The sequence below is a fragment of the Colius striatus genome, chromosome Z (genome assembly GCF_028858725.1).
Source record: "Colius striatus isolate bColStr4 chromosome Z, bColStr4.1.hap1, whole genome shotgun sequence".
Lineage (NCBI taxonomy): Eukaryota > Metazoa > Chordata > Aves > Coliiformes > Coliidae > Colius > Colius striatus.
The window spans coordinates 57322636-57349896 of NC_084790.1; the positions used below are offsets into that span (position 1 = coordinate 57322636).

Genomic DNA, 27261 nt, shown 5'->3' on the forward strand with positions numbered 1-27261 from the left:
TAGGTATCAAGTATGAAGTCTGCTAGCATCCCTACTGGTACACAATCTTGATAACTCTAGGTCTCCTTCAACTTCATTCTTCTAATTTTTACAGGCTGTCCTGTAAAATCAAACCTGAAATTATTTATGGCCATATTAAAACAGACAGTTTGAGGTACATGAACTGAGGACTACCCAGTATCGTTTAAACATAAAGTGTGTAGTCTAAATACAAAGACTGCATATGTACTATACCTTGCAAGGAAAATGAATTGGCAAATTCCAGTCAAACCACATAAAACTAACTTTATGTCACAACTTCACATATGCAGAGAATCTTGTAAATTGTACAAAATTAAGCCTGGTAACTTGCAGCTCTATAAGACTGTGTTGGCTGCAAGATGCTTCTTACTCTTCTCAGCTGCAACACAAGTATGTTAGGTCCTGCAATCACTACACCAGTCATACATCACACGGGCCAATTCTATATGCAAGCAGACACTGTTAAAGACAGTTTCTGGTTGATTTGAGACACTCATCTGTATTCCGAAGCATATGAAATGTACGCAAAATTTAGAATCATCAAGTAGCAGCTTAAATGACACAAAAAGTACCCATCAAATTCCCAAATCCTTACAGGCAGTGGTTTGGCAACTCCTATTTTAACTGCTCCTATTGGAGCTCCTTTCAGTGCTTGTACTGCTTCCTCCAGGCTGCCATTTTCCAAGTTGATATCATTGACAAACATAAGCCGATCTCCAGGAAGAAGTCTGCCATCTTGCTCAGCCACACCTCCAGGAACTAATGAGCGAATCACAATTACAGTGTTTGCTGGATCAACAGGATCCTAATTAAACAAAAGGAAGAAAAATGTTTCATTTTATTTATTCTCTTATGTTTGAAGAGGTTAGTTTTTATACATAAGCTTTTAATAACCCAGCTTAAAATGCTGGAGCTCTGCTCTTAATTAACTCTGTAGGATTACACAGCCTCCTGCCCATATGTTGACACTTCTACCTATTTTGAATTCTTAAATGTTGAAAATTACTACTCCTTCCTATGCGATGTCCCATCGTATAATCTTCTGCAAAAAATACTGCTAAATTGCAGAGTGACACTTACACTGTAATGAGTATAGCCTAAATACTTTTTCCTTCAAATACTTCCTACTGCAATGGTAACAGTGCAGGCTTCATTCTCTTACAGTGGTTTGGGAATACAACTGGGCTGCACAGACAGGGTCAAAATCAACAAGTGTACTCTGGTGGAACATAGGTGTTATTTTCAATGACTCTTTCAAACATCATGGCAGCAGATCTTGGCTCAAAAGAGAAAGGACTTTTTAAGAGGCAAGTCCTTGTGCATGCCTAAATAAAAATTTTATTGGAGTCAGGAACATACCTGGAAAAGTGATGGAACAACTCATCCTGAATGTTATCACTGAACATATGAAGTATATGATGGTTATCAGGGGGAGTCAACATGGCTTCACCAAGGGGAAGTCCTGTTTGACTATCCTGATATCCTTCTATGAGGCATAACCAGCTGGCTAGATGAGGGGAGAGCAGTGGATGTAATCTACCTTGACTTCACCAAGGCTTTTGACACTGTCTCCCATAACATCCTCATCAGAAAGCTCAAGGAGTGTGGCTTGGATGAGTGGACAGTGAGGTGGATCGAGAGCTGGCTCAATGACAGAGCCCAGAGGGTAGTGATCAATGGCACAGAATCGAGTTGGAGGCCTGTGGCCAGTGGAGTTCCACAGGGATCGATTCTGGGGACAGTCTTGTTTAATGTCTTCATCAACAACCAGGGCTGATGACACCAAACTGGGAGGACTGGCTGATTCCCCCGAAGGCTGTGCTGCCATTCAGCGGGATCTCGACCAGCTTGAGAGTTGGGCAGAGAGGAACCTCATGAGGTTCAACAAGGACAAGTGCAGAGCCCTGCACCTGGGAAGGAACAACCCCATGCACCAGGACAGGCTGGGGGTTGAACTGCTGAAGAGCAGCTCTGAAGAGAGAGACCTGGGAGTCCCAATTGATAATAAGTTAACCATGAGCCAGCAATGTGCCCTCGTGGCCAAGAAGGCCAATGGCATCCTGGGATGCATCAAGAAGAGTGTGGCCAGCAGGTCAAGGAAGGTTCTTCTCCCCCTCTACTCTGTCCTGCTGAGGCCTCATCTGGAATATTGTGTCCAATTCTGGGCTCCTCAGCTCAAGAGGAACAGGGAAGTGCTGGAGACAGTCCAGTGAAAGGCCAATAAGATGATCAGGGGACTGGAACATCCTTCATACGAGGAAAGGCTGCAGGAACTAGGGCTGTTTGGTCTGGAGAAGAGAAAACCGAGGGGTGATCTTATTAACGTTTATAAATATCTAAAGGATGGGTGTCAGGAGGTTGGGACATCCCTTTTTTCTATAGTAGCTAGTAATAGGACAAGGGGTAATGGGATGAAGCTGGAACACAAAAAGTTCCACTTAAACATAAGAAAAAACTATTTCACTGTGAGGGTGACGAAGCAGTGGAACAGGCTGCCCAGAGGGGTTGTGGAGGTCTTCAATACCTGCCTGGACATGTTCTATGTGACCTTATCTAGGTGGCCCTGCTTCTGCAGGGGGGTTGGACTAGATGGTCTCTAAAGGTCCCTTCCAACCCCTACCATTCTATGATTCTACAATTCTATGACCTATTCAGCAGTCAGATCAACAAGACACCACAAAGCAGCACCCAAACCACACACACTAGAGACTGCCAAAAGCTAGTGTGAAAGAGAAGCACTGAAGGAAGGCAGGACACCAAGATGATCCTTAACATTTCATAGCAGGTAATGCAGTAAGAAGAATGTCATGGAGAAATAAAACAATTCTCAAGGGGAAATACAACTAGCATCGCTGGAGACAGTGCTTAAGCTTGAACACTGATATCTTCCTAACTATTTCAACAAGTATTTACACTGTCTCTTTAGATGACAGTGTGACAATTTTTTTTGAAAAAAAACCCACCTGTCTATTGCGTGTGACAGTCTTCCCTGGGATAACAAATTATGTAGGCCTTCCCATAGGCCCACTATTGTATAAAACATGAGCAATGTATTAGTGTAAACATAACTTTCCTTAACTTTAGTCACTGTTCATTAAAAATTAATTGCATTTTGCTGTTCCCATGACATTTTCAAAGATAAATCCCACTGTACACTTATTGTTTACAGTCTTAGACGAAAGCAGAAAGTTCAGTGACAAACTGAAGTGCTTTAACCACATGTCAATAGACAGAACACTGGATAATCCATAAATATTATCCAAAAAAAAAAAAAAAGGTAAGTTTGAATAGGCAGGCTAGAGCTGTACCGTATATTCAGACTCACATTTCCAAAATACAAAACCCAATTTCAAGTAATTTCCCCAACCCTTCGGTATTACCATCCATAAACAAAATTCAATAACTAACCACATTGGGCAATCACCATTTGTGTCAATGCTTCAGAACAGGTAGAAGCAAAAATATGCTTTGCTTTGTGCTCATAGGGACTCCAAATACTCACGCTCAGCTATGGTGTCTCACTGCAGAGCATCACAAGTAACACATCAAAGAGTGACTACGGTTTGTTAAAACAGTCTTATTCTTCAGATTATTTAAACTACACTGCTCTTCATCTTTATCAGTGTGCAAATGTAAAACACTATGACATAGATTAATTCCAAGCACTGCTCTGTAGGCTTAATTTCCACTTGGGTGGTGAATTGCAGATATAAATATACATATAACTCTTAGCGACGAGAACCAGCAGAGACTTGGGAGGAGACTGGGTCCTGCAGCACCACCAAACAGGTGGGCAAAAGTTTATGCTGATCATAGGGGAAAATTACTTAAAATCAGATTAAAATTTATACTTTGTGACAACTGGGAACAGAAGGAACATTTGTTCTGGGATCCTGACCAAGTGCAGGCAGGAGCTGTTCATCAGGACATACCATGAATCACAGCTTGACATACCCAGGAACTGAAGTCAAACACAAATCAAATGGGGGCATTTAGTCACATCCTAGACAGTGAGTAGCTAAGCAAGGGATTTCAGAACTGCAGTTCTGTATTTTAGTAAATCCTGCTTTAAGCATCTAAGTCTTTTATTGGATCTTGCCCTAAGCACCTCTGGAGCACTAGAAGATGAGCTTTCTGGAGACCCTAGCATAGATTTTTTTTTTTTTTTGGACTAGTACTTCCATTATCATTAGAACCTGTAGTCTTATTACGGTAAGAGAAACACATTAATCTAACTAGTAGGATGTCTTTCAGTAGCGATATCCATTGCCCTTAAAATACTTATTTAGATCACATTGTGAGATCCAAACAATTTTGTCCTCTCTTCAAATAAATGAGTGCAGAATTTACCTGGTAGTCCAATATGCTAAATCCAAGTCCCATACTCCCTTTCTCCAACTCAATGTGCTGTACTTCTGTTTCCCACATTGCCAAAGACGAGCTTTGCACCTCCTCCATACACTGACTCTCATCAGCTATTTCCAAAGCTGTTCCTTCTGTTTCTGAGGAGCCAATGAAACCAAGTTCTATGTGAGCCTGAAGAAAAACAGTGAATGTTTATCAGTACAATATAAATGTTTCTGAATCTGTAGACAAAATTCTGTTTATGAACAAGATAAAAGCTAAATGATGTGTCCCTAAAACACAGAGAAAGCTCAAGTACTCAACAGAGTTAGCAAAGTAAATCTGATTCCCTCTCATAGAATTCATGAAACACGGTAACAAAATATCTGTGCTGATATGAAAGTACTCACCAGAAAAAATACTTGTAAAATGGAATTTCATTTAAACTAAAAACTTCAGAAAACTTCATTACTACACATATTCAAATATATAGGAAAGACTTGTTATTAAATAGTATGTCTAAAAATATGGCTTGATCTAAACACAGCAGCACTGACAGAAGTCAGAACATTTGAAAAACAGAAAACACACACATACATACATATACACGCACGCATGTTCTTCACTTCTCTGGGTTTCATAGAAAAGCTTAGCAACTGTAAGCTGAATTTGGTGCCTTGCCCAGAACTTAATTCTAACTGTGTCTCTTTCCATACGAATGTTATTGCTTTGTATACCACACTGCAGGTTATGCTTCCATGTTCAGTACATCAGGCTGCCCAGTGCTTTGCACTTATGAGTGACAGAAGTGTGTCTGTCAGTGAATGCACAAGCAGTTAACAGAATCACAGAATCGTTTTGTCTGGAAGAGACCTTAAAGATCACTGAGTCCAGTCTTTGTCCCAGCCCTATCAACCACTAGACCATTTCCCTAAGAGCAACATCTTAAACACTTCCAGGGACAGTGACTCCACCACGTTCCTGGTCAGGCTGTTCCAATGCCTGACAACACTTTCAGTAAAGAAATTCCTCCTAATACGCAGCCTGAACTTCCCCTGGTGCAACTTGAGGCCCTTTCCTCATGTTCTATTGCTTGTTACTAGGGAGAACAGACCGACCTGTGCCTCGCTACAAGTTCCATTCAGGTAGTTGTAGACAGCAACAAGGTCTCCCCTGAGCCTTCCTTTCTCCAAGCTAAACAGTCCCGGATCCCACAGCCATTTCTCATGTGAGACATGCTTCAAATCCTTTACTGGCTTGGTAGTCCACCTCTGGATCCTCTCAAAACTGGACACAGCAGCCTCACCAAAGTCAAGTACAGGGGAACAATCACCTCCCTCCTCCTGCTGACAACACTGTTCCTGATACAGGCCAGGATGCCAACCACCTTCTTGGCCACCTGGGCACACTGCTGGCTCATGTTCAGCCACTGTCAATCAACATTGCCAAGTCCCTCTCTGCCTGGAAGCTTTCCAGCCACTCCTCCCCAAGCCTGTGGTGCTGCTGGGAGTTGTTGTGGCCCAAGTGCTGGACCCGGGACTTGGCCTTATTGAAACTCCTGGCATTGGTCTTGGCCCAGCCATTCAGCCTATCTAGATCTTTCTGTAAAGCTTGCCCTCAAACAGATCAGCACTTCCACCCAGCTTGTTGTCATCTGCAAACTCACTAATGGTGCACTCTATCCCCTCATCCAGATCATTAATAAAGATGTTAAATAGGAGTGGCCCCAGTACTGACCCCTGGGAGACGGCACTCATGACCAGCCACCAACTGGATTTAACTCCATTGACCACAACCCTTTGGACTCAATCATCAGTTTTTCATCCAGGAAAATGTTTGCCCATCCAAGCCAAGAATAGTCAATTTCTCTAAGAGAACACTGTGGGAAGCAGTGTCAAATGCCTTATTAAAGTCCATCCACGGCGATTCCTTCTGAACACCAGAAATCCAGAAAGCAAGGTTCAAATCCAGATTAAATATATTCAGATTCTAAAGAATATACAGTTCACTTTGTTATACCCCTGCAGCCTACCTGCCAAACAGAATCGATATACTTGGGCAGACAGACCTGTGTCAGTCCACCAGGACTGACATTTTTTGACGGCCTAAAGTACAGTTGATGAACATAATTTGCCCTTTTCTATTTATCTGGTTCCAAGTCCTAAATATTAAAATATATTGCTGATCTTGTACAACAACTATGAGGGTTTTTTTTGAGGAAACTGTCATTTTCACAATTATTTTTTTTTAAGTACCTTTTCTGTGAGCTGAACTTCAGATAGACTTAGACTCTCCATTGCTTCTGGGTGAGTGACTGGGGGAGCTAACAGACGGCAACACACCATTGTCACTTTAATGGGCAGTTCTTTCAAGATATTGACAACATCTTTGTGGTTTTCTCCGAGCAAAGAGATCTCATTCACCTCAATAAATAGAGAATACATGGTGCTTAGAAGTACATACAGTGTTTAGAAGTACAATGATTAAAAAAATAAGATACTCCCTGCCCCAGATTCTAATCATCGCATTTAAAAAGAAACCCACCTCCATGATAAAAGATGCTGTTAACTCTTACTTTCTATTAAATTCTGTGCTAAGAATCAGCACTAAGGTAAGTTTTGAACTGAATGAACAGTTTCATAAATTACATGACACCACCCTACAAACATCACATGCTCAGACACTGCACTTCTTGCACTTCTTCTTTACATTCACATTCTAATTCCAATATAATTATTTAGAAAAAGTAACATGTGTTTAGTCCCTTCACTGAGTAGGCATTTTAATGTTTCAGCCAGGTATTCTTTTCAGTGACCTGGAATTGTATCTGCAAAATCAGTTGTCAGCTGAGAAATGCACCATAAGCATATGCATTCCCATAAATATGCGTAAGTACACGTGAAGTTACTGCTCAAGCAACTCTAGTTATGGTTGGGATGCAGTTATATGTGCTGTACTCCCAAAGTCATAACTGGTGTGAAGTAAGTCAGGGTTCAAAAATCTTACTGAATGCAGACTAAGACAAAGTATATATTTTCTTACTTCCAGAAGCTCGTCTCCACTAAAGAGCTTGCCGCATCGTCCAACTGGCCCTTCTGGTAAGATAGATCTGATGAAATGATGTCCCACTGTAGCTTCAAGGCTTATCCCTAACCCACTGCTTTCACTAAACTTATTAACAACAGCCACCTAAAACAACATTAGAAAATGGTTACTTTTGACATACTTAGAGCTGTACCTATTACTTTCCATTTCAATTTACACATAATGAGATGCACATTCTAGATGCGAGAAACCAGAAATATTGTCATGTTCAATGGAGATAATCAAGTGAAAACTGAAACTTTGATCATATATCACTTCAGCATAAACAAGCAGGAACTCAATAGACACCAATATATCGAAAAATACACGCTTTTGCAGAGACTACAGCTGTGATATATAATTTTAAGTCCTAAACTCATTTTTTACCTATCTCCACAGTAAATGTCCTCTGCATTATTGAGATTGTTACATCAAACAACTCACTCAGTATGCAGAATGGGTAGGACTTTTCAAACGCTAAATTCAAGTTCTGACTAATGAAGAGAACTTTGAAGTTCATCTCAATCTTTTTTTTTTTCTCTAATACACATTTATTCTCTTGAAACTAAGAAATCTGTGAAACAATACTCAAAGGCACAGTACGCTAAACAGCATGTGATTATTTGCTAAAAATCAATACCGAAAAAATATGTGGCTATATTCCAAATCTGTAATAAAAATAAAATAATCCCAACAGATTATAGAGTATCTGTATGATTTTTAGAAATAAAGAAACAAATACAATACAAACATATTTCTATCTGTATGTTAGCAACTTTAAAGATGGACAGATAAAAGGACATTTAGTAACAGTAATCACTTTACCTACCACTATTTCATAATTCGAACCCATAATCCTCTGCCACTTTGCCTTCGTAGCTGCTTCTTCTGCAGTAGTTAGCTGGAAATCTAAAAGTTATGTCTGAGATTACTGTGACAAAAAAATGAAATGTCCTGTCTGTTCCTATAACTAGTAAAGTATATGGACCATGCAAGACCACACAACCTTTCCCGTGACGCCAGACCTCACTAAATATCACTAAATCACTAAAAACTTGGCATGTTTTGTCTCACTAGGCTTGGGTCTACCATAGGAAAAAAATTTAAAATACTATTAGATTTCACCCCTGAAAAACTAACTAAAAGACAGGAAGTTGAGTCAAAACACTTAGTGTGCATGGCTGAAGAGAAAGGACACATATTTAAACTAGCCTCAGTTTAACCTTGCCTCAGTGTTGAGTGAATTAATGGAACTTCACAAGCAGAAAGCAGATGAGAAAGTTACATGCATGCCCCAGTTATGTGTTAAAACAGACTGTAACATGGGCTAATTGGAATCATTCAAGAGGATGGTTGAAGTACTTACATATGTGATACAGCACACTGATTCCTTTGAACAGACCCTGCATTTTACAGTTCCCAACATGCACTGACTTTTAATAAGAATTTATGGTCATTAACAGCCTCAGAATTTTAAATCTAGTCACTGCTCAGAAACATTACTGAAGATAAAGCCAGGTGTTGCATGGTATTCAAATATGACAATACCTTCCCCAAAGCAGAGACCTTGCAGTATCTGAAGGAAAGGTGTTAAAAAGAAATCCTTCAGCTACCCAGGATAACATAAAGCATGAGTTAAGAGATACATATTACAGAACTCATATGCATGATGGTTTTTAGTTCCTCTGTAGCTCTGGAACCAGGAAAATGTTAGAAAACACATCAAGTGTTGTCTCAATGCAGAGAACACGTCATCACGAGAATTTTGAAATGCAGCACAGGACCCTAACATCTCAAAAAGGAAAAGAAAATACCTATAAGAAGACAAAGGATTTTCACGAAGAATATGGGAAAAGTAAAAGCATATCAGTGCACTAGAACTGACTGAATTTCAAACTCAGAGAATACAGTTTGAAATGAATGCAAGCTCACGAACTTGTGAAATGTAGTTTATCAGAAGAGGTAGAAGTCCTGGAACTGCAGCTGGGAAGCTGTAGATAGTTGGAAAGATAAGACATGTTGGGGAATGAAGAAGGGAAAAGTTTAAAACATAACTAGATTAGAAAGAGTAGAAATACAAAACCAGACTCAAAAGACAGCTGAGAATGTAGCAAAAGTAGATTCCTTCTGTGACACCTTTGAAACACAATTATTTTCAGATGCATACAATAGTCAGGGATCTTGTAGCCCTCAAGACTACATGCTTATATATACCATTACTTTCACTTTCTAAGAGCACAAACAAAAGGCACACAAGACACCTGATCTTTGTGTAAACACACCCAAGTGCATTTTCACAGAATAAAATACTAAAGTTGAGAACCTCTTTCCTGTTGTTTCATGTCCTCTCCAATATTCACCACACTAGGAATGCACGTTAGTGATGAGGATCCCTGTTTTGTTTCACCATTACCTGGAAAAAGAAGAGGCAAATTTTTCAGCAATTTTATGTGTTGTAATACTCATCAGGCTCACAGAAATGCCTCAGGGCACTGACTTTATCTTACACCAGACTTCAGAGGATCCATACTTAAACAAATGGGATCTGGCATGAGGGGCCCAGAAGAAATCACATATTTTAAAGACATGTTTTTTTCAGTTAATGGTTTCCCTTCTCCATTGCATTTTTCAATGAAACAAGGAAAAAAAGAAAAGCATGCTGTCAGTAGTTGCATTTCTATAACTGAAATAAAAGTTACTTGAACATATGTAACATTCTTTAGCACTCTTGTATTTCCTTTTTTTAATTCCTTCTCTTCTTTCCTTTGTGGAATTCTGGAAGTTGATATTGAAAAATGAAAATACTACCGAGTTGGAGACCTGTATACCTGACAGACTTGTCACTTGTAGGAAGTCTCTCCTACCAGAGTTCTGCTAGGTATGTTGCCAGCTGTTGCTGTCCTGAATATCTCTAGGCTTTATGAGTGTTTCCTCTGCAACTGCTGAAGGTGGGAAAGAGAGGATGTCACATAGATAACATACTACTGGGTCTTTCAAAATCTTGTGTGAAGTGGAGATTATGTCTCAGTCTATGAGTTGTGATATACTTCTGCTGACATCAAATTATAACACAAGTAGCTGAAAAAAAAAAAAAACCTGTTTGTGCATCCAGGCTTTGTGCAAACTTTCTGTTCAAATATCCTGACATTCAAGATCTGGTACATCAAGATGTGCACACTGTAAGATTAAACTTCACTAATCTCATCAGCAGCTAAATTAATATTTGTCATTGGCTTCTGAACTCTGTACACATATACAGTTAATGCCCTATCAGACTATTAATAACTTCTAGTTATACAGCCCAGTCCTCTCACATCTTGAGCTTGCGACACTGTCAAACAAAACTGCAAGGAACTGAGACTTCCTTCTGCTCATTGTGGAGAGTATCTCTTTGTTTGCTCTTGAATATAGCTTTCACTTGAGCACGAATAAAACGTTCACTGCTTTTCGATCATTTGAAGATCTGCAGGATCAAAGTCTTGAAGCAATTCCACCAGAAGTGCAATGCAGTGCAGAGCTTTCAACATTTGCTTTGAAAATATAGCAAATAATGTCAGTCTCTGAAAGATTAATCAGACTACAGTAGATCAAATTCTGCCCTCATGTACAAAAGCACTGGTAACAGCTACCCAGAATGAATCTGGTTCATCTTTTTTTCCAGTTTGCAACTGAGAAGAAAAATGTTTCAAACCAACTTTAAAGCAAAGCCATTTTTAATTACCTTTGTCTGTGCTACTATCCATTGTCTGGAACACTAAGTCGTTTTCAACAGCAGCACTGAAGTCCTCCTGAGGCTGAATACGATTTTCCTGCTTAGGTCCCCTTCTGATCAAAGTGAGCCGAACCGTTTGTCCTGTGTGCCGCAAAACATCAACTGCTTGCTGGTTAGTAAAACCCTGAAGATTTGTTCCATCCACCTGAAGGATAAAGCAGCTTTTGAGTCCCCAGGACATCACCCCAAAAAGAGAAAAGAAATTTAAAATGTCCAGGGTAAAATAATACAGTGAACTCTCAGCATCTGTTAGCCTAAGCACAGAGCAAGCAGAGGGACAAGAACAAAAACCTGGATGGTTTAACAACAATTGGATACATTAAGCACTTTCACTACAGTACCCTGCAGCTAGGTACTGGTACCAGTACCATAGAAAAGTGGGGAGAAGTCCTTCGGGTATCCATCACAGTGGGACCAGGCAGATCTGCTTTGTGAAGTGGGAGAGGATGTCGCATATGTTGCACAGGGTATGTTACACAGCCTGCTTGCTCAACCACTTCAGCCATCCTCATCTCCAAGGAGAAAATACTGGGTGAAAAAAGCAACACAGCCATGGCTGGGAGAGCTGGGGAGGGCAAAGTGAGAAGCACCCAACCACTGCGGCAGGAAAAACTGCATGCCCAGCTGTTCTGACACCAAGTAACCTCAGATATAGTGATGTATACTACTGAATACTATGAAGTCAAATTTCACAATCAAACATTGTCTCAGCCAGAATATGTAGTCTATCATTTTAATGATTTAAATATTAAGAGTTTGTCCTCCTCTGTTTGAAACCATACCATTATTTCATTAACTCTTTTTTTTTTTTTCCCTGAAATTCAAGACTTTGGCATTGCTCAGTTTCATCCCATTATCCCTAGTACATGCCATATTTTGTTCTCCTTCTTCCTGAAAACTCCTTATAATCCTACTTTCTTCATCTCACTACTCAGTGCCTTGAATTTCTGAAATGTTTCTAACAACACCACAGTATTGGTACTATACTATACAGCAGTAATACTATAGACTCCTGCAGTTGTTTCAGTCTTCCTATGAAACACACATATTCCATTATTCTAGTTCCTCCTGTAAAAAGAATCACTTCCCCTGGAACCTTAATCATTTTGTTGCCCTTCATCTAATTTCTGTCAACTCTGGTGCTCTTTTAAATATAAAGTAATTAAACATAAGTTATTTAATTTATCATCTACACTTAAGCAAACTACATTTTAAAAATGTTTATTATTCTTTTGTCTGAGGTCGCTCGAGTCTTTTTCTCCTTCTGCATCTACAGAAGAAGAAATAAAACTTTGGAATAATCTATTTCAGCCATTGGTACTCAGCATTTAAATCATTACAAAAAATACCTGTACATCCACATACAAATATGCAGGCCCATTCATACTTGGACAAGACAGCAACTAGTCCCTAGCACTGTTTTTGTACAATTTTAAGGAAAGATCTATGACAACCACAGAAACACAGTTCCTGCATTCATGGCCTGATTTTCACCACACAACTAACATTTTGTGCATGAAAGTTTCTTATTTCTCTGAGCATCTAAAACTTTAATGACATACTTTTAAAATAACACAGTTGTTTAATTTGAATCAAACCTTGAAACTTTGCCTTTAATAAGCAGTCTCAACGGTCCTTCTGATAAGATAACACATACTCAACAAAGGTATTCTTAAGACGATACTCACAGACAGCATAAACAGAAAGATAATATGACTAAAAAATCAGTAAAAAAAAAAGGACTCACCATTTCAGCAGTAATCCTAAATGTTTTAAACAAGTATGACATGAGCATTTCTTCACAATTTAAAAAAGCAGACTTTAGCAGACAAGTGCTCTCATTTCTTTCTGTTTACTTACAACTATAATTTGATCTCCTACATGGATTCTGCCATCATATTCAACAGCACTGCCTTTGGTAATGCTCTTCACAAAGACACCAGAAGGCTCTTGGATGAACAGAGAAAATGAAATCAACTAATTTATTAAGAAATAGTTTAACTAATGTAAAAATCTCTAATTAATGCCATCAGCCAAAGGGAGAAAAAGAAAGGAAACAGAGTCAGCAAGAAAGTACATGTTTTAAGCAAAGTATATATATTATTTTTCTAAAGTTTGAGCTTGATTAATGTCAGCTTGCACTAGATCAGATTTAATCCTAAATCTTACAGTTCCAAATTCATAATTCTCGCTGTAAAAGAAGAAATATTCCAGTTCTAAAACTGCAGGACAGAAAATTCCTTTTGAGTGCAGTACCTTAGTAAATTCTATGTTTTCTATGTACTTAATAACTACTTAAGAAAATGCATGCTTGGATAACCAAGTCATGAAAATTATAAGCAAGTAGGACTACAACTTACATTTGAACTATTTTTTAACTATGTCTGAACCAGCTTTTAACCCCAAAATAGAATAATTTTAGACAGTTACCTATTTCAAACCACAAAGAAAGGTCATAAAGCAACTACATAGAGACATTTTGCAAAAAGAAATCAGTTTTAGTAAAAACATGGTGGAATTTGAAACAACTTCAATGGCTCAGCAAAATGAGAATCATTTCATGAGTTCTTACAGCATCTTTTGCATAGTAGAAATGAAATCAACAATAATACTAGGATGAACTGGCATGAAACCAGGTCTGAGGGTCACAGACCTGTAACAAGGGTTTTAGAAACATAATCTACTTTCTCTCAACAGAAGTTCCAGCTCTATTAAATGAATACATTTGATGGGAAGATAATCCACTATAATATAGGGTCTAACAGTTGTCAAGACATGCCAGTGCCTTTGTGGACCTGAAACTCGTATTTTACTGGGCCTCAATATGACAAGTTAGCAAGAAGGAGGGTTACATGTATGTTTCGCTATAATGACTGTACTCAGCTATGGAAGAATATGACTACGAATATATTTAGGTCATGATATTGACAATTCTATAATTGTTTTGCTTAACTTGTTGTTTTCCTAGGTTTTGTGAGTAGTTAAATGTCTGGTTTAACTAATTTCCAAGTGTTTTTATAGCCTATAACAGCTCTATGATAACATGACAAGTTGCTATTCCACATGCATGAATAGCTGCAGACCTTGCTGCTTCTCTGACAGCAAAGTTGTACTTTAGCTAAATGTTAAGCCACAATTAGTGAGATGTCCTGTTAGTTCCTAAAACAAGAGCACTTTCTAATGCAGTTACATACAACATGTAATTTAAAATAGAACACTGGTGATACACCAACACAAAATCAGTTAAGATACGCTATCATGTCTATCGTGTTCTACAGTTTAATTTTCCTTTTGAAGAATCAAGTAGAAGCTATTAAAAGTTGACTTACACAAACTGTGATCAACTTCTACTACAGAACAGACAAAATATCGTCCAGTTTCTCAACGACAACAAATGAGATATGTAAACTGCCAATAACTGCCAATAATATCCATAAATTTTTCTAACAATGGGTAAAAGTCAAGTTGAGAGCTCTTTGAGAAGTTTTACAAAGCATTTGACGACTGTCCCTTCCTAGCAGCACTGCACTTGCCAAGTCTCCCCAAGGGAGGCCTAACAGAATTCTGGGTTATTTTTTTGAAAAATAAAGTGTAAATGACAAAGTAAAAATACACAGCTGTACAGGAACATCATTGCATTTATTTATTCAGAGAGGTATTGTCTGCAACAGCTCAGAGGTCAACACTTATTATATCCAGACACCACTAAGGAATTCTGCCAGCAGTATTATATATCTCAATTAAAAAATAACAACACCTCCTAAAACTACTCAGAATATTAATGTATTTATCTGGAAAGAGACTTTTTAAAATGAAAATGTAATTTAAGAAGCCTAGCTAGTTTTAATAACAATGGCTCAATCTATTTTAGAATTGTTTTGCAAAACATCTAACTAAAAACCTCATCTGAGAGTGAAGATACAATTGATTACAAAATTTTGTGGGACTTTTTAATTAAACTGACTGCTTCCTAGTTGAATGTCCCTGCAAAAGGAAAACAATTCTTTTTGCTTTACAAATTTTACCAAAAATTTTAGATGGTCAAGGTTTCTTTCAGAGACGCTCTATGAAAACTAAATCTTTGATGCACGCACACCATACTATGCAACCAATTGTTGACTGAACTGCAGGAACTGATCATTACCTGACGTTTTTTCTCCAATGTAACCAGCAATAGTTATTCCTAATCCCTGGTTGTTTTTAGTGAGTTCAACGTTAAATTTCTCCCCATCTTCACAGTGATCAAAAGAAGCATCTGCCTAATAAGAAATGCATCATTAGAAAGGATCCGCCACATTTTTGATGTCGTTAACGTAAAAATTAGACACAAATGTAAAAAGAAAGTATGAACTTTGCTTCTGTTATTATTTGGTCATCAACAGAGAATCTAAAGGTAGGTAATACTTCTCATTGCAAAGCAATGCTCCACTGACCCTGAGATATCATCCTCTAACCTACAAAACCATTATTTGATGATGGACTGCTGAAACTCATAGCAATTGAACAATTAATCTCTTGTACAAAAAAAATCCACAAACCACACTTAAATGTTAGATTACGTATCTTACTACCCTTCTGGGTTCTCCTCAGAAACAGTTTTAGACTGCTGTGTTATTAAAAAAGAGGAAAAACAAGATCAAAATTATATTTTTGTTTAAATTCCTAGTGAATAACTATAGAGCTATTTTTTTCCTGTGCATACCAAGTTTAAAATATTATAAAAGCTATTACTAGTGAGGCAATTATGTTTCTTACTTTTGAAAGACTTTAAAATTCTGTTTTAGAAAGTAGAACTTAAACTTCTGGCTAGCTAAAGAAAAACAACCTCCACTAGTATCTACTACAAATCTCTAAATGTCAATAACTAAGAATTTTGGGGATAATGAATTCTTGTATTTGTAATGAAAGTTCAATATCAATTAAAATCCTATATAACAATATTGCTTTCTTATTTAAAAAAGAATTTAAAACCCTCTACTTTATATAATTTAAAAAAAAAAAAATCATCTTTCACTTGTCTAAATCAAATAGTTAATAAGTCACTTCCATAGCTGATATGTATACACCAGTATATGATTATATATGCAATGATTTCTTTTCATTATGTTTATATGGACACTAATATTTAGATACAAATTTCAAATGGGAATTCATCAATATAGTAAAAATGTATCAACATCCTGTTATACTCCTATTTTATTCTGTCTCTTCTGCACAATAAATAGCAGCTAACATTATTTGAAGTGCCAATATGGCATCCAGGTAGATATTAACTAAACCCAGTTTTATTAGATCAGTATGCATGTGCCAAAAAAAGGAGACTTCTGAAAACTTACGATGTTACTTGCCAAAAAGAATCTCACTTCAGTTTTTTACCTGAACAACTCCCGGCAATATGTACTCGTGGCCAAGAAGGCCAATGGCATCCTGGGATGTACCAAGAAGAGTGTGACCAGCAGGCTGAGGGAGGTTCTCCTCCTCCTTCACTCTGTCCTGCTGAGGCCCCATCTGGAGTCCTGTGTCCAGTTCTGGGCTCCCCAGCTTAAGAGGAACAGAGATTTTCTGGAGAGGGTCAAGTACAGGGCCACCAAGATAAGGGGACTGGAACATCTTTCTTATGAGGAAAGGCTGCAGGAACTGGGGCTGTTTAGTCTAGAGAAGAGGAGACTGAGGGGGAAATCTCCTTAATATTTTTAAGTATACAAATGGTGGGTGTCAGGAGGTGGGGGCATCCCTTTTTTCTATTGCATCTAGTGACAGGACAAGGGGTAATGACATGAAACTGCTTCTGAGAGTGATTTAACTACCTCTCTGATTATTATGGCCAAGTGTAACTCCTCTAAAAAATGCCTTTGACTTCTATAACCTCATGAATTCCTACAGGACAGACATCTATAAGGGACATGATGAGAAGTGCCTATTTTTGAAAGCCCTTCTGCTCTCTCTAGTAGTTTTAAGAGCAACATGAAGTCTTCATCTACCCTGTATTTGCCAGAAAGAAACAGACAAGCCATGCTGTTTCCATCATCATCTTCATTCCAGACAGAAATTAATGAGGCTTGCAGCACCATTAACTGGGTGCTCCCTCTGAAAACAACACTTTGTGCAGGCAGAAACAGTCTAATAAGGGGGCAGGACTGCCTCCTGCAAGGTGAGATGAACCAGGAATAAGGTATTGAAAAAGATGGAAATGGAGAGGAAGATGGCAAAAAAAATCAAATTTGGACACTTCATGGCTTTGAGCCATTTCCTTGGAACTAGAAATCCTATACATCCTGCAGCTGCAAATACAGTCTTCAATGCCACATCATATATAACCTCATAAAGGCAAATACTGAAGAAATATACAGGGTATGGCAAAGTATTGACCCCTTTATCTAAAATAACATCCAGGTTTCCATGCCTCTGAGTACTGTAGGGACACAAAAGTATCAGCCTGTCGTTCTTTTTAGATGTTCAGAAGACTCTATGTTAATATTAACTTTCTTTGCCTTATAGTCACTAAAGAAAGATTCTCCAGAGATACCACTACAATGGACAGAGGCAAAACAATGGTAATCATGCAAAATATCATTAAGGCTTCTTATCTTCCAAAGTGATCTATCTGAAATATAACTAGAAAGTATCTAGAAAAACACAACAAAAATGTAAACAAAACAAAACAAAAAAAATCTATGTAAGGCATAAATTCTGTCTAGTTTTAGGCTCAAAAACAACCACTTTCTTTCACTCACTCCATGTATTCACGTATTTGGTCTTAACTGTATATGACAAAATACAACTTTTCCGGACTCCCATGAAACAAGGTTTTGCTGCAAACATTCAAATGACCTATTTTGTAGAGGTTTTGAGCTGACAGGACATGACAATATTTACAGCATTTTTTAAGTGGCTGACAGTTGTAGAGGAGTAGCAGCACAGAGAGTACAATCATCAGCAGAGAATAAGAGTAGCAGCTGGCTTTTTTTTTAATCTATCTAGCAATGGAGCAATGCCAGGTCATGCAGGAAAGACATAGCATCTATACACTGGCTAGCACAGACAGGATGGATAGCTGCAATGATACAGAAATAAGAAGTGTTCCTGGAGAGGAAAAGGACAAGCGGATAGGGAAATGCTACAGACCTCTGTCTGAAGAAAAGACTGCATGGCTTCAGTTGTTCCCCGAGTACTACTGCACAATCACAAACAACCCAGAAACAGACCATTATTCTGATCTTATGGAAGTCCTAAGCTTTGATCCCAAAAGGCTTCAAACATATAGTTCCTTGCATTGTGAGCTTACAGAGTTTCAGCTGACTGTCAGCTGAAAATATCACTACTTGGAAAAAAAGAAAATCTAGCCTTTGAAAATAAACGTGTAAAAGCCATTTAAATAGCAGCTAAAAGAAAAGGAAGTTTGAAGTAAAAACTAACCATGAGTTAAGTATATTCACTGTCGCTTACCTGTTTCTCTGGTGTGGAGATGGGTACAGGTGTACCTGGAGGGACTGCTGGTGGAGGTGGCTCCTCAATAGGACCTCTTGCAATTACCAGTTTCACTCGATTTCCACACTGCCTTAGAACTTGCGCCACCTGCTCACTGCTCATTCCAGCTAGATCCGTATCACCAATTTTCAAGATGTGGTCACCACTACACAGTCTCCCATGCTGGAATAAGAACAATGACGAAAAACATCTATTAATGTCCTGTAGTTTTCCTCACATAACATACAACTAGAAAAAGATCACATAGCTTTACTCACTTTCAAGGCATATGAACCAGGTGACTTTTCTGAGTGTCAAGTCAATATGTTGATAACAAGGAGAACAAAATTAGGTTGCCCAATTAGGCACACTAATTTTACTATAAATTTTCATGGAAATATCCAAGACATCTCTTTTCAAGCTGCCAGCCACTCACGCACATAACAAAATGCATGTAGTTATGGTTACTATCTACTGCTATTTAACAACTGCGTGTAGACTAGAGAACTTCAGGTTTCACTTCCAAACACACTTCCAAAAGACAACATACAAATGAATATTCCCTTTTGCACCTATATGTAAAAACTAGTCCTCAAGATTAACCATAACTGCCAAATAAAACACATTTTTCCCTTACTGTGATACAGTTATCTATATTGCTTTACACTGGTTTACTCTCCTAATGATGTACATTTAATCAGTAAAAAAGCAGCACATGAATTTAGCCCATACAAAAAGTATTAAAGAGGCAGGTCTATAAAAGGAACATATCCATTTGCTCAGGGAAAGGCCATGGTAGTAAATTCTGTCCATGCATCTCCACACCCTGTCATCAGACTACCATTTCTGTGACTGGAGAACTGACCAGTCTCTGTGCCTATTACTTCCTTGATCATCATGAATGCAGCACTAGATATTTATTCATGGGACAAGCTTGAAGTCAGCTGTGATCCCCAAATTCAATTCACATGAGCCTTTTGCACAGGTGTAGAGCCCATGTCCTAAGGCAGGCCTGTGAAGCCACGTGCCTGCTCCAAGCTTCTGTAAGCACAGCAGAGAGAAGCAGACGCTCCTAGCTGTCAGGGAAGAGTGAACATGGTTGGTATGTTCCTTACTCCCATGTAACTGGTTTAAAAATGTGATTTAGAGCCTAATCCAGACTTTACATTCAAACGCACAGATCCCCCTACATTAAATGCACATTTACTGAAGATAAATTTCCCCACTTACTCTCTCTTTTTCACTTAACAAGGGGAAAAGTTATCACTACTTAGCATGACTGTGAAAGTAAAGAGTAAATTCACATTTATTGAATGATAAATAGAAGGGTAGGTTGAATTTACCTGATCAGCCACTCCTCCTGGAAGGATGGTTTTAACAATCACTCCAGTTGACTTTCCTCCTACTATCCCAAATCCCAGACCTGAGCCATCGTTCACCAACTCAATGGTCTCTATGTGCTGCCAGTGAACCTAAAAGGTATAAATACAAGCTTGTCAATTATTAAAGTAAGGATATAAGTACTAAAACCTACAAAATATTTTCTCTTGAGTATGCTTTAGAAGAGAGGAAGGTGGGAGGAAGGTGGAAATATGGGACTTTTCAAAGAACTGCTATTAGGTAAAAGCTGTTTCGTAACATTTAAGTCACACGTTGCTTATTCTCTTAACAGTTGGAATTTCTCTGGTACAAACCAGAGATGGATGGTAGATCAGGCCTTTCAAGAACTTGCTGCATGAATTTAAGCAGCAACAAAGGACTATCCACCTCCATGTCCCATTGCAGTCAACAACAAAATACTGCTGCATGTCACAGTATGGACTGCCCATAGGCCTGGAAATTAAAATCTAAATGCATGCTCACATTGGCCAGTATAACAAAACACAGGAGGAAGCATAAATCCAATTTAGAGGTTAAGGCTGAAAGCAGCACCAGGTAGTGCAAGGCAGACATCAGCAGAATTCATCCCTGTGTAATGAACACAGACTTCTGGACTGTCCAATGTCAGCCACACTAGAATGAAGTAGCTCTGATGTCAGGCTTCATGTTCCGAAAGGAACAAAATTGCTCTGAAAGACTGACAAATGCTAGCTTGCTGGCAGAGGGTGGTGCTGAGGGATGACTGGAAGCCCCTGGCATTGTTACTCCTGAAGTACAAAACACACTGTAAACTCATCTGAAATTTAAAACTGCAGCTTGTGCTCCACCAGGTAGGATCTTGAAACTATATTATTTTGGAGTAATCAATGTGCTGCAGATATAAAGCCCTGTAGTACCTGTTTGGGAATCTGCAGTCTTAATGTAAGCCAACAGTGATCAAGCAAAGCCTGAAGGAAAAAGAATGTATCCAGATAAGCTGTTTTCTCCCAGCATTTGTAAGAAAAGAAAACACAAGGACTGGGAAAGGCATGCATTAGAAAAAAACACAGAAGGCGTTGTGGCAGGTATAAAAGAAACATTTTTTTCAAGCAAGGAATACTGTTCAGAGAATACAGAAACAATCACATACAGATAGAAGTATGTCACAGGAATATTGGAAGAGAGCAGGCCTCTCCCAAGCACTGATAGTAAAAGTTAAGCCAATTAGTTTCATTCCTGCACAGAAAAGAACCATTCTGAAATTTCTTCACTTCACTTTATCTTAACGATTAAAATAACAATAAAATAGCTATTTTTTTGCGGCTGATTGTTCCGTACACTTCTGACTATTGACTCCCTTAAGGAAGAGCCACAGATGACTAGACAATGAAACCTACAGAAAATGAAGGCTGTTTCATCCCAGGACAAGCCAATACATTAAGATACCAGGAAGAGAAAGTGCAGTTAATATCATGTTTCTGAGCTATGTTCTCTGAACCCAGATGTGCAAAAACTTTCAAAAGAAAGGAAACATAGCAGAACTGCTTTCTAGGGGTTCTAAAGTGTGTCTCTGCACATGACATTTTGATCTCTCTCTCTCTCATTACTTGAGTCCCACTAACAGACAAAAGACAACCACACAGAGAAGCACCTATCTGGCTAGTGGTACAGATCATATTGCAGCGACTCAAAAATTTGTTGGCCCCAGCAGAATGCAAAGAGAAAAACAGATCTTGTTTACTGCTACCACACACCGAGCTTCACAAAGTAAGGTAAATATGGTTTATTTGCATTGGTGGATATAGAGAATTTGGTGGATGGGAAGGAGTATGTACAAGGTCAAGATCACCCACAATATGCCTGAATATTTTCTACTGTTTGCATCGGAAAAGGTAGAACAAAGATAAATAGAAGAAAATCACAAAGAACTGTTAAGGAAAGGCATATACAAGTTACAAAAAAAAGGTCTCAAAATTCTAAATGCTGTGTCTACATGCCCAGAACTGTTTAGATAGACATCTGGGGCATACTCACCGGGTTGGAATGGGCTGAAACTGTGCTAGCAGCAGATGGAGACCGGGAAACTACAGGACTGATGAGCTGAGGGAAAGTGCCCCTGGCCACAACTAGCTGGACATTATCTTTTGCTTTCTGCAAGATGCTGATAGCTTGTTGATGTGTAATTGTCTGATCAAGGGCTTGTCCGTTAATAGCAAGGATTTGATCTGCTTCCTTCAGCTTTCCATCTCTGTTATGTATGTGTAAACAGGGAAGTGGGATGACAAAATAAACAAACAGAAAAACCAAGTAAGTGTTGCCACAGGAATTACCATATTTTGACAGTTTTCCAGTATTTTTAATAATCTGTTCTCTATTCCCCCCACTTTTTAATCTCTCCCTGCAGTTTTGCTGAAAGGAGCTGATGCGGCACCCTGGTGATTGCTTCCTTTGAAGCTAATCCCACTGCCACTCTCCTCTGGCTACTACCCCCTAGCTAGCTTTCTTCTCCCTGTACCCCCATGCGAGACTAAGCATATTAGATCTCAGTCACTCCTAACCACAGCCTGGGAACTTATATTTATTCTTGACTTTAAGTCTCTTGCTTAACCGACCAAAATGCTACACTTTGTTTAGTGAGCCCATTTTGAATATTCATCAAACCATGGAGTGGAACATACTTTCATCAAGATGTTATGGAAACAAATTTCGTTTTGCACAAAAAAGAAGAAAAGGAGAAAAAGAAGGAGAGGTAGAGAAAGAAAAGAACAAAAATAGTAAAATAGATCCCTTTTAAATAAGGTGAAAAAAACCAGCCTGAACAAATTTTAAAAATAACTCCTCACTTTCTGACAAAGGAAGCACTACTGTAAAATCACATCCTGAGCCCTTCTCCATATCTGCTCCAAGGAAGTGTATGAAGCCTACACAGATGAGTTACCCTCTGCCTCCTCCACCACTCCTATTGCCTCTATGACAAACAAGCAAAAACTCTGGCGTCTAGTCTTCAGCATCCCAAGCGGCAATGCTTTACAAACAAAGGGCAGCAGCAAAAATGCAGATCCCTATTACAGCAGCTTTCACAAGCACCTACAGGGTAGAAGCCAAGGTACTCAACAGCATTCAAGAAAAACACTATTTATCTTCAACCCATAATATTTCTATTGTGAATTTTAACTGTTTTTTAGAGTGCTCTTGAAGAATTATTACTGCCAGGGCCTTTTTGATTCATGAACCCCATTAAAGTTTATTGAACGTTTCTCCTCTCCCGAGTAAATCAGGCAGGGCCAGATTCAGTAAAGATTGGTCTTAACTCCACAGAACAAGAGAAATAAAAGCAAAGAACTTTCAAAGGAGAAGTTAAAAAAAAAAAAGAAAGCATAATTTCTGCAGTTTAAAAAATATTGTAATGACACAGAGCATGTGACTTTTCCTAGCTGAATGCACTCCACAGGCTATGCTCTGCCTTCTGTTGAAAGGACAGCATTCAGACCACAAATAATCAGAAAATCTTTCCCTACAGCACAGTGAGAAATAGCACCAGGACGCCTCAAGCTCCCCATGCAACAAGCAGAGTATGTCATGAAGCAGCTCTGGCCAGAATTCTGATCAGCAAACCCACACACAGTTATACACCCCACCAGTCTGGAGTTCACCAGCGCTGCTGCCATTCATCACTGAGTTCAGGCTGTTCCTACAGCATAAATCCATTTCTTTCAACACGATTTGTGGAACCTGTATTGAAGTCTAAACCATACTTTCCCCAAGCTATTATTATTGCTGAGTTTCTGGTAACATCAGCTAAACACCTCTTTTCATGCAAGAGTTCAAACACTTTCAGTCAAGCCTTGCTTAACTTAAAAGCTGGGTTTCACACCTGCTCATTGGGACCTTACCTAGCAGACAACCCTGCTTGTTACAAATGAGTTTTTACACCAAATTGTTTTTCATCCCACTTTCAAGGATGGTGGAATTTGTACTTCAGATTTAAAAGCCATGACAAAACATGACAGAACAGCAACCTCCCTGTTTTCTCTGGTGGAAAGGAGATAGTATAAGCAAACCACAGAGATACTGCACCTGTAGATTCTATAAATTCAGAACAGATCATGTGTTGCCTGCCCCTTTCCAACATTACATAAGTTGTAGTGGTAAATAAATTTAATCTGCTCTGATGTATGGCTTAGAATATGAGAGAAACATGCCCTTGTATCACAAACCCAACAGCAATTACACAATCAAATTGCAGAATCATGTTAACACTTGGTACACTAAAATATTCCAGCAGTAACCTTACCTATGTGCCACACTTCCCTCCTGGATTTCTTGCACAAATATTCCTAGTTCTCCTCTGTTTTCACTCTTCAGTCCCACAACACTGAAGCCCAGGCCACCGCTTACAGGTTTAGTAAGCTCAATTGTCTCAACAAGACGACCCTATTCAGCAGAGGAAAAAAAGACTACAAATGTTAAAAGTCTTGAAAAGCAACAATAATGAATAAACAACTTGGAAATTAGTTTCTAATTTGACAGCTATAGCTGGACAAGACTACACTAGCTGGTAACTAAAATGTAGCTGTTCAATTCTTGCTATCATACAGAAGAATAAAAATTATGAAAGATTTGAGAAACAAAGATTATTACGGCCCAGAAATGTTCCTAAATATGGCTAACTATAAAGAATTTAGGCTTAGTAGTGACTAAACTAAGACATATGTGTCTATAAAATTTTAGAGGAGACAAGTGAACTCTCAAGGCGAACTAGAAAAACAGGATAAATTTCAGAAAATGGGAAAAAGTAGGGCTTCACAAAAGGCTCTCCAGGAGAACAGCAAAAGACTTCTCCTATCTGGCTCTCCTACAGGTTAATTAGAAAAATGCTAAAATATATGCCTGGCCATTCTCAGCTCCAGCCAATGCAAGGATATGTCCACCATTTCTGCCTACCACAGGAAAGCAGTAAGACTACAGAACAATGCATAGTAAGGCCAATAAGGAATTTTCCAGTTTATTTCCAAGCAAGTCACAGAACTAGCTTTCATTAGTTATGCATACAATGGTATGCTTAGACAACATATCTCCCTTACACGCAGAGCTTCAGTCCTAGAAGAAGCACGGAAAGATAATGGCATGCTGATCTACAAGAGGCATGCTGCCCAGCTACAGACAATAACTCAGCAGTAACAAAGTCCAGGATACCTTTACAACTGTTTTCTCATTTACCAATTGATCCTCAAATTAAAAAGTTATTGTATTTTATAGTGCAAGTGAGCTCTGGTTTGCTTAAAAATTCAACTGCTTTTAAATAAACACATACTTTAATCTTTCAAACAATCTGTGATCCACATTTTGTGGTTATGAGATGATATGCTTACCTGAGACATATTTCTAATGAGCTGCTCAAAGTCATCACTTGAGGACTTCCCATTAATCTGAGGAGTAATGGATCTCATCGAGGCTTCCAGCACATTAGTTGGGCTGCCATTCTGCTGAGCCAAGTAATATAATTCATTATGTGGCAAGGACCCCACATGACTGAGAAGCTGGGGGAATTCACCAGCTGAATGTATGGAAGGTGTAATATTTACCTGTAAAAGATTAATGGTGACACAGATTTACAGACATAGCAAAAACCTCCTCCTTACTCAAAAGCATCATGATAGAACAACTGCTTGTTAAAAATATCTGAAATGCCAATTTTATATTTTAAAAAAGCGTTATAAAATGTAAAAATATCTTTAATATTTATCATCAATGTAAAGTTGTGAATTATCAGCACAAAACTTGAAATAAATTGATAAAGATAATAATTTTTATTAAGCACTCTAACACAGTGGTAGAGGTAAGCAAGTATGAATAATCTTGCAGAGGCCATTATTTTTAAAACCAAATTTATAAAATATTTTATGGCAAAATACGTTCTTGAAAAGTATGTATCTTTTGATGAAGAAAGAAATGTCAATAGATACATAGGAAACAAAATTCACTGGTTGAAGTTTTTGCATCACTATACAGTATGGCTGCCAATGTGACTGTCTACATGAGATAGAATTAAATAAAAACTAGTAAACAATTCTAATACCACTAGGCTGATCTGAAAACCGCAGTTTTATCTTTAGAATTAAAAAAAATAGTAAACAAGTCTAATATCACTAGGCTGCTGAAAACCACAGTTGTACCTTTACAAAAACAGCCTTGATATACACTTGTCTTTCACAAACAAAAGAAAATATGAAAATTTTCCACCTCACCCTGCCATAGTAAATTTCCTATTTTCAAGCAGGTCTCTGACAAATCAATTTAATGAATGGCTGGTGGTGGTACAAAGCTCAGGTGAAGCAAAAGCCCTCATTGGGCTGCTGTCCCACTTGCCTGTTGACTGTCAAGAGGCGGAGCTTTACTCCACATCCATCTGTTTCATACTTGGCTGGCATGCTAGCCACAAGTTAGAACCACGGTGCTGTAGCGTCAAATACTTTGCATAGTTTTATAGCACAAATTTTCTAGCATTCAGCACTGCAATACAAAAGACTGGGACTCTCCTTCTTTGAAGCTTTGTTTTTAAACTTCAAATATCAGCAAAAAAATTTAAAACTGAACATGCATTCTGAAATGTCTACTGCACCAGTCTCAGCTGTTTAAGCATGCTTTCAATTATTTTTATCATATTATTCTCCAAACAGTCCAGTCATTAAAAAGTCAGCATTTATCACACAACTCCTTCTCATCTGGGCGCTTTAGGAAAATACAATAGAAGAAAAGGCATTTGTTGAACACCTTATGTGCCTGGGAAGACCCCCAAGTTGCAGAAAAAAGACAAGATGGCACTCGAAGGAAAAAGCTTCAATAGCACTTAAGACTCTGCCACAAGAGACTGGAAAGAGGAAAATTGCAATGTTTGGAATCTAGTGAGGTGTATTACACAGCGATGTTCTGTTGTCCACATTTGTGAGGAATCACTTGGGTTGTGCTTCAAACAAATCATAAAGCCTAAAATATGCACACATGCACTTTCTTTAGCCACATAAAAATCATTTCAGCAACATTGTAAGGCTCGGGTAGATAAGACTTGTTTCACAGCTCATTACATGTAACAACACCCAGAGACCATGATCCTAAAGGTAAAAGTACAGAATCCCGAAACAAATTAACAGACAAAAACATGACGACCACTCTCTTCCCTGTGCCCTTCTGAAATACAGCATGTAAAAGCTGAG

The 27261-nt window shown here is 38.4% G+C and overlaps 1 protein-coding gene across 17 annotated transcripts in view; it reads right to left on the reverse strand.

The window, feature by feature from the left end:
* Positions 1-27261, reverse strand: part of MPDZ (multiple PDZ domain crumbs cell polarity complex component) — a 90711-nt gene that overhangs the window by 49981 nt on the left and 13469 nt on the right. For 14 of the 17 annotated variants that reach the window (XM_062017278.1, XM_062017277.1, XM_062017266.1 and 11 more), the window contains exons 4-17: positions 25420-25632; positions 24342-24481; positions 22082-22295; positions 20032-20160; positions 18668-18871; positions 15366-15480; positions 13082-13170; positions 11171-11366; positions 9773-9862; positions 8279-8358; positions 7408-7554; positions 6621-6788; positions 4372-4557; positions 617-826 (exon numbers count right to left, since the gene is read on the reverse strand). In XM_062017278.1, coding sequence (XP_061873262.1) covers positions 617-826; positions 4372-4557; positions 6621-6788; positions 7408-7554; positions 8279-8358; positions 9773-9862; positions 11171-11366; positions 13082-13170; positions 15366-15480; positions 18668-18871; positions 20032-20160; positions 22082-22295; positions 24342-24481; positions 25420-25632 — 2181 coding nt within the window. The remainder of the gene's footprint in view (positions 1-616; positions 827-4371; positions 4558-6620; positions 6789-7407; positions 7555-8278; positions 8359-9772; positions 9863-11170; positions 11367-13081; positions 13171-15365; positions 15481-18667; positions 18872-20031; positions 20161-22081; positions 22296-24341; positions 24482-25419; positions 25633-27261) is intronic. The other 3 variants (XM_062017273.1, XM_062017272.1, XM_062017271.1) reach the window with 3 other exon arrangements.